The following is a 7,804-nucleotide window of genomic DNA, read 5'->3' on the forward strand; positions in this document are numbered from 1 at the left end:
ACAAACTTCTACCAAGAAATGGGCTCCAGTTACTGGGTGATGAATAACAAGAAAGAAACTTCTTGTTTCTTATTTCAGACTGGCTGCCAGTGGTGGAGGAAGTATTCAGATAGTTTACATGTTCCAAGTAGGCTAAAAAAATAATAATAGTACCATATTGTTAAAGTACTCTGAAATGGAAAATACTGCTTTAAATTTAATTGTAAAGTACTATCAGTGACAAATGTACTTACACTAAAATAGTAATAGTAATAGTAACATAGTTTTAAAATAGTTTGTAATCTAATGCATCAGATTTTAGAGACCATAATAATTCAACAGGTAAATTTCCCTTTTGAAATGTAGTCGAGTAAAATGATAGCATAAAAAGTAAACACTCAAGTAATGTATGATAGTACTTCAGAACTGTACTCAAGAGTACACTTGAGTAAATGTATTTATTATAATGTCCATCACTGCTGACTGCTGACATGTATTTACCACTAGGACAACTGAAAAAACTTTTAATTTCTGTTGAACAATTTCAAAGTGAATGCATCTTCCGGCCACCGCGTTCCGTTGCTTACGACGTTGTCCGCTCCTTTGTTTTCACACGAACCCAGGAAATAGAATCAGAGAAACGTAAACATGTCCGTACTAGGATGAGACGATTACTGTGAATTAATTCGTTCCCAGATTAAATGAATAAAGGAAAAAGCTGACCGGCGCAGATTCAGGTCTTATTACGATGATGACTGATTTACTTTAGCGCATTTTGCAACTAATTTTACACCTGACATCCTGACAAACAAGACAAGAGAGACAAGACACAGTTTTTGATTTTTTTTTTTTCGAGATAAAATTTGCTTAGAAACATAGCACAGCAGACCCACCGCTTCCAGGTAAAGTAACTGCAACTCTACGCAGGCGCACTGACAGGAGATGAAGTGCTTCCTTCCTGATGTGTAGAGGAGCGTGTGAAGTGTAGTTCTTTTCACTGCGAGCGGCGTTGCAGACATTGAAGGTTAAAACAGTTGAAGTCTCAGCCTGAGCAGACCGTGAACACACCCGTCCTCTCCACAGACTTCACGGTGTTTAATCCGGAGAGGATTTGAAATCATCTCTGCCTTTAACGTGGGATGCAAACAGCTGCAAAACTCATGAAGGTTTTCGTGACGAGGCGCATCCCGCAGGAGGGAATGAAGATCCTGTCAGCGGCGGCAGAGTAGGAATCGTTTTTAACTGTTACTTGACTTTGAAAGTAGCATTTATCAGCTAACAGCAGACTATGTGGGTGTGCTCCACAGCAGTTTACCCCAGCTGCCTTTTCCTCTCAGTCTGACTCAACCATATGTTAAGACAGTCATCATGTTTTGCTGGTCATCGTGTTACTCAATCCTGCAGCTGTGAGGTCTAAAGATGTAACCCTGTGACCTCTCCTAGGGTCAGACACAACCACCACCACCACCACCGTCAGTTTTTCCTTAGACTAAAGGCCTAAATCAGCCTGTACACCTGAACAACATCCTTCTCATTCTTCTCGTCCTTCTTCTGTCTCTGTGCAAACAGGTGTGAGGTGTCTCTGTGGGACTCGGATGAACCTGTGTCGAGAGCAGAGCTGCTCAAAGGTGTACAGGGGGCTCACGGTCTTCTGTGTCTGCTGTCAGACAAGATCGATGCTGAAGTCCTTGATGCTGCAGGTACTACTCATCTGTGATCATTGTATTGATCACTCAGTCAGTCATCTTTATTTCAATATCAGTACTGGTTTCCAGGGAGTTTTTTCGTACTTTACTCAAGTATAATTTTGAGCTACTTATACTGTACTTGAGTATTTTCATTTTCTGCTACTTGAAAACTGAAACATGAAAACCTCAGAGGGATGTCAATACTCTTTTATAAACAGTGTAATTTACAACGAGAGAGAAAAGCAACAAATCCACAGATTTGAGAAGCAGGAAGTAGAGTTTTTTTTGTTGTTGATCAATTATCATAATTTTCTGTGATTAGATAAATTTCAAATTCAATCCAAGTATTGTTTTAACTTTAATTAAACCGTATTGAACAGTAGTAGTAGTCTGTTGAAGTGTGGTAGTGCAGATTTCAGTTCTTCAGCTGCTCTGTCTCTGATTACAGGGCCAAACCTAAAAGTAATCAGCACCTTGTCTGTTGGATTTGACCACATGGCTATCGATGAAATAAAGAAACGGTAAGTTTCACCAAAAAGCTGTAGCTTCTACTGACAAAACCAACCTTAAAGTAGTAGGATGAAGTGTCACATGGCTTCTCAGTTACACTCCTGTGTGTTTTCTTTAGGGGTATACGTGTTGGATACACTCCAGATGTACTGACTGACGCCACAGCTGAACTGACTGTAGCTCTGCTGCTAGCCACCGCCCGCAGATTACCAGAGGGAGTGGAAGAGGTCAAAAAGTCAGTTTCACCAAGTTACACATTTACACTTACTTATCATTGTCTTCTAATGATTATGATTCTGTCATTTTTTAACTAAAAGCATAAGCAATTTCTTTAATTTAGCCACACAGTGGTCATACTGTCTTCTTGTTTCTCTCAGTGGAGGCTGGAGCTCGTGGAAGCCTCTCTGGCTGTGTGGTTATGGTCTTTCTGGCAGCACAGTAGGAATCATCGGACTGGGACGTATCGGTAAGTCTTCATTTACTTTGACATATGACCAACATCCTGTAACAAGATCCCTGGCTGACTTATCTGTCAACATGTGGCATCATTTTCCTCACAAAGTTTACAACCTGTTGTGTGTTTGTGTTCAGGTATGGCCATCGCTCAGAGACTCATGCCTTTCGGAGTGAAGAGGCTGCTGTACTCTGGGAGAACAGCCAAGGCCCACGCCACAGAGGTGAATGGAGAATTTGGTAAGAGTAAGAAGAGAAACAGAAACAACATAAAAGCAATGATTGGGGCAGGACAGAAGAAGTGAAAATGTAATAATATTTAGTTGGTCTCTTCCCCTCATGTTCCTCCTCCTCTCCTCTCCTCTCTCTTGAACAGTTCCCCTGGACACTCTTGTGTCTGAGAGCGACTTCATTGTTGTTTCCTGCTCCCTGACACCAGAGACCCAGGGCCTGTGTGACAAGGCCTTCTTCAGCAAGATGAAGAACACTGCAGTCTTCATCAACTCAAGCAGGTACACATCCAAGCAGAGAAATGAGATTGATGCATCGAAATGGAAATATACTCCAGTCCATACCCATGGACTTTTTAATGGCTGTAGCATGACAGCAGCTTCACACATAAGGATGACGACATGGTAAATGATTGCTTTCAGGGGGGCTGTGGTGAACCAGGAGGATCTGTATGAGGCTTTGAGCAGCGGACAAATAGCTGCAGCTGGACTGGATGTCACAACACCTGAGCCACTCCCAACAAACCACCCTCTTCTTACACTAAAAAACTGTGGTGAGTAAACAGAACACACAACATCTAGAGGTGTCATCTTTGCCTCTTTTCCCACTTTGATTTTCTTTCCTCTCTCGTCTCGTGAAGTGGTGTTGCCGCACATCGGCAGCGCCACCTACTCCACCAGAGGCATCATGTCAGCCCTGGCGGCGCGAAACCTGCTGGGCGGCTTACAGGGCACAGAAATGCCCAGCGAACTCAACTTCTAGGGCCTGAAACTGAGCCGCTGTGCCTGCCGCCTCCTCTGGTGCTGCGTGGATTATCAGAGAACAGCAACATGCTTGTCTGATAACAGTCTCTGATGCGAGATAAAAACAGTGCAGGAATGAAAAGAATAGTAAGAATACTAACGTAGATCAGACATTGTGTCAGTGTCAGCTTGATAGTTTCATTTGACCCTGTCACAGTTTCAGAGGATTGCACTTTTAATATACAGTGTGACATTTTTGAGGAAGGAAATGCTCAGTGCAGGGTTTAGTCGTTTCAGATATGTTTGCAAGTTCTTCAAAAAGAGGATGATGAACTAGCAACAAACTAGCAGCACTCCTTTACCTTAGCTCCGTACATGTCTGGTCTTACTGGAACTGTCTGCAGTTAAACTGTAAAAACCTTTTCTCATTTGCATTTAAAATGTTCCCTTCAAAACAGAATCAGTGATTTATTATCTCTCTCATTCTAAAAGTAGCACTTGCCATAAAGATTTGCATTACATTTGTTGGTCTGCACTTTATCCTGCTGATAATGCTCCATGTCGTCACTTACTAAACAGTACAACACTCCAGTGAAATGGGATTTTTCTGAAGAATAAAAACCTGTCATTTAGTAGAAACGTAAAGCTATGTGTGTGTGACTATTTTTTTTAAAAACATCCTCAAGCTCGAAATAGATTCAAGCGCCATAAAAATTACCAAGTGCATCATGTGTTTTCTCATCACTCTTCATTTGGCAGCGATGTAAACCATGTTATCTTTGAGAATATTTTCAGTGCATTCACATCAGGTGGGCTACATTTTATGTTTCAATTATTAAAAGAAATTACAGCATGGTTGAAAACGTAAAACCATCAAATAACTTAAGAGATACATCAGCAAAGTGACTTTGATTTCATTTAAAATAAATTAAACAAAAATTGATTGGGATGAATAAATACTCAAGTTCAGAGAGTGACTGTGTCGAGTGTGAGCCTCTGGCTAAGAGGTCAGAGCAGAGCGTCTGGGAAAGACTGATCGTCTCTCCAGTTCAGACAGGTGTTCTTCGAGTGCTTGTAAAGGTGGGAGGACTGGCTGAAGCGTTTGCCGCACTTGGGACAGGGGTAGGGCTTTTCTCCCGTGTGGACGCGAATGTGCTTCTTGCAGTCGGTCAGGTTCATGAAGGTCTTGCAGCAGATATTGCAGGCGTACTTCTTTTCCCCTTCCACTAACAGCACGTGGTCCTCAGCTGCCGCTTTCTTGCACTTGGAAAGGACGTCCTCAGAGGCTCTGGTCAGAGGCGGACGATCGGCAGCATCCCCCGCCAATCCGGAGGAGGAGGAAGCATCCGCGCCGGCTTCTGATCCGGGCGGCACTTTGGGGGCGATGCGACGGAAGGTGGTCGAGCTTTTCCCTGCTCTGGGGGGTTGGACGAGGGAGGCTTCCAGACTGAGGCCTGGCCTGATGCCGCTCAGGAACCCCGCTAAAGAGTTCTGGGTGGGCTGCAGGATGAGGGTGTCACTAAAACCGGGGCTCTGAGTCGGGAGAAGCTGCTGCAAGGGGACAGAAGTTACTGGAAACACAAGAGAGGAGGAGGAGGAGGAGGAAGAATCAGAGGACTGAGCAGAAGCAGTGTTTGCTTCTTCTGAGTTTTGGCATGCTTCACCTATACTTCCAGCTGCTGCAGGAGCATCACTGGCAGCGGCGGCTGCAGTAGCAGCAGCTGTGAGACTGGCCAGGCTGTCTTCTTCCTCCAGAGCTCCCATTACACTCTCAGCACTGGGATTGAGGAAGCAGGAGAAGGCCAGCTCCGACAGGCTGTCCAGGCCTTCACCGTCTACAGAGTCCTCACCCAAACCTCCAGCCTCACTGTGTGCACCAGTCTGAAGCTCTGTGCACAGCTGAGGTTGTAAGGAGCTGACACCGCCCTCTGTCAGGGTGGATGTTGTGGCCATTTTCTCATCATTTACTAAGCTGTCTGTGCAGTCCTGCACTGGAGATGGAGGAGTATCCAAATCTGGGGAATATGTGCTTAGATTTTCCTTTTTCACCTCAATCACCTCCATCTTTGGCTCCTCTCCCTCCTCCTCCCCTTCCTCCCCCACCTTTACTTTCACCACTGTGCCTCCATCCGTACCTCCGTCCTTCTCCCACGGGCCCACACCTCCTCCCGTGCTGCTGTCTGACTGGCTGGGCAGCTGGATCTCCTCCAACTCCCCCTTGGTTGCTTCGTATTTCTCCTCCACCTCCTCGTCGCCTCGGCTCCCCCAGAGTCCATCGGCCGTCCCCAGGCAGTCCGGGAACAGCAGGTCTTCTCCGCCCTCTTCTGCGCTGATGGTGCTCCTGCTGGTCACAGTAGGGGAGCACTCCTTGTAGTTTTCCCCGGCCAACCTGCTGCTTCTCTTCCTGTCGCCAAGTCTGTCATCGTGTGACTTCCTTTTAAGCCTCAGGGGTGGCGATGCTGCACTCCCCTCGCCACTGACTCTCCTCTTCGCCCCCTGCTCTTCACCTCCACCCGACTGGGTTACCTCAACTCCCACTACCTCTTCATCTGCATCCTCCTCCATTGCAGATGTGACCTGCTGATGCGAGGATGACCTCTCTGCCTGCAATGTGGGACACTGCTGCTGCTGCTGCACCGACCTCCACCCTTTAGGCGGCGAGGCAGGGAAGTTTTTCTTGGACAGGTGGAGCTTGCACGCCTTCACCACAGCATTCAGGTGCAGGTGCGAGGCCGCCAGCAGCACATCCATGACATTGGAGGACCCCAGGGAGAGGGTGGAGGTGTAAATCATGTCCAGCAGGGTGGAGAAGGCCTCAGGGGTCACCACCTCTGGATCTAGTTCCATCACGCTGGGGCCTCCAGCTTCACCTCTGTCAGCTCTCGCTCCTCCAACCTCATCAGCGCTGTCAGTGGAGCTCAGGAGGGCTCTGAAGTGAGAGCTGGAAGCTGCCAGGATGGAGCGATGAGCCCGGAAACTCTGACCTCCAACCACCACCACACAGTCACACAGCTGAGACTGGAGGCGCTGGTGGTTGAGTTGCTTGAAAATGTGCTGGAAATGACCCGGGAAGTCCATGATTATTGTTTCATCTTTAATCCGTGGCGCTGCTGGTGATACACTAATACAATGAAGGTCATTGTTAGAAACAGTTCAGCTGCTCAGGATCAGCCGCCTCTCGTTATCCACATCTCATCTGCTGTAAACGGCATCAGGCTGACTGAACTCGTTTCACAGCAGCTCACCTCCACTGTGATATGTAGCGGTTCATTGTCCGCTGTAGCCGGGTTTCCTAGAGATGCTCTGGAGTATGGGCGGGCCTGGTCCGACAATAACGCGGCAGGATGCGACGAAAACTCCGGCTTTGTCTCCAAAAACAGCCTGCTGGCCTTCTACTACTGCTGCAGCTCTACGACGACATCCATGACTTCAGCTTTTTCCACTGTTATTTACGTGTGTGATTTACAGCGCTCACACAACCAGGCTGGGATCTGCATCCATTGTCACCGGATCCATCACCTCGAGTCCGCTCAGTCCACAGAATAACACAGCACCGCCCCCAGGTGGTCATCTTCCGGAAGTGCAACTCAGCTCCTCTGTAGTTCTTTGCTGAGTCAAAACTCAAATTTACCATCATTTTGTTAAAATGTCTCAGCTGTTTTATTAAAAGCCATTCTGTAATAACTGCTGCCAGTCACTGTATTTGACATCGTGAAGGAAACTCAGTGTAAACATCCTCAAGTTATATTAAGAAATGTTTTGAACATTTTTATTTTACTGGAAAATCCTTGAAGGTTCATCACTTGAGTTAAGCATCTTGTACAGAGGACATGTTGGAATGACCATTTTATGTGTTTTTAACATTTACATCTCCTTGATATATTAATGATGCAAATGAAAGTCCCAGTCAGATCAGAGAATTTACCACAGGACCCAAATCTTTATATCTCATTTACTACGAAGATTGAAGTATTTGGTGGGTCCTCACTGCAGAGAAAAGGCAAACTAATTCTCTGTTTTTCTTCTTTAAAGTAATATAATGTACCTTTGAGCACTATAACACTGTAACTAAGACCTCTAGAATTAAACTGGATGTCTGTGAGCTCCGGCATTGCAATCATCAAGTTCACTGCTGCAGGGGAGTCAGTTCTTGAGTCAAAAATCATAAATAATTCCTGTCAGTGTACATTTGTTGTTAAG

At 45.9% G+C, this 7,804-nt stretch overlaps 2 protein-coding genes across 2 annotated transcripts; one reads left to right on the forward strand and one right to left on the reverse strand.

Annotated features, from left to right (window-relative positions):
• The first annotated feature begins 629 nt into the window (after window positions 1-629).
• Window positions 630-4,249, forward strand: grhpra (glyoxylate reductase/hydroxypyruvate reductase a). Its single transcript, XM_018699455.2, has 9 exons — window positions 630-1,204; window positions 1,549-1,679; window positions 2,116-2,188; window positions 2,296-2,412; window positions 2,555-2,643; window positions 2,769-2,870; window positions 3,007-3,142; window positions 3,284-3,414; window positions 3,502-4,249. Exons 1-9 carry the CDS (start codon window positions 1,119-1,121, stop codon window positions 3,621-3,623), a joined length of 987 nt encoding a protein of 328 aa, XP_018554971.1. The 5' UTR covers window positions 630-1,118; the 3' UTR covers window positions 3,624-4,249.
• On the reverse strand, window positions 3,646-7,741 carry LOC108899169 (zinc finger and BTB domain-containing protein 5-like). The gene has a single exon (XM_018699452.2). It carries the CDS (start codon window positions 6,680-6,682, stop codon window positions 4,613-4,615), a length of 2,070 nt encoding a protein of 689 aa, XP_018554968.1. The 5' UTR covers window positions 6,683-7,741; the 3' UTR covers window positions 3,646-4,612.
• Between the last annotated feature and the right edge of the window lie 63 nt (window positions 7,742-7,804).

This window comes from Lates calcarifer, linkage group LG8 (genome assembly GCF_001640805.2).
Source record: "Lates calcarifer isolate ASB-BC8 linkage group LG8, TLL_Latcal_v3, whole genome shotgun sequence".
In the NCBI taxonomy this organism is placed as follows: domain Eukaryota; kingdom Metazoa; phylum Chordata; class Actinopteri; family Centropomidae; genus Lates; species Lates calcarifer.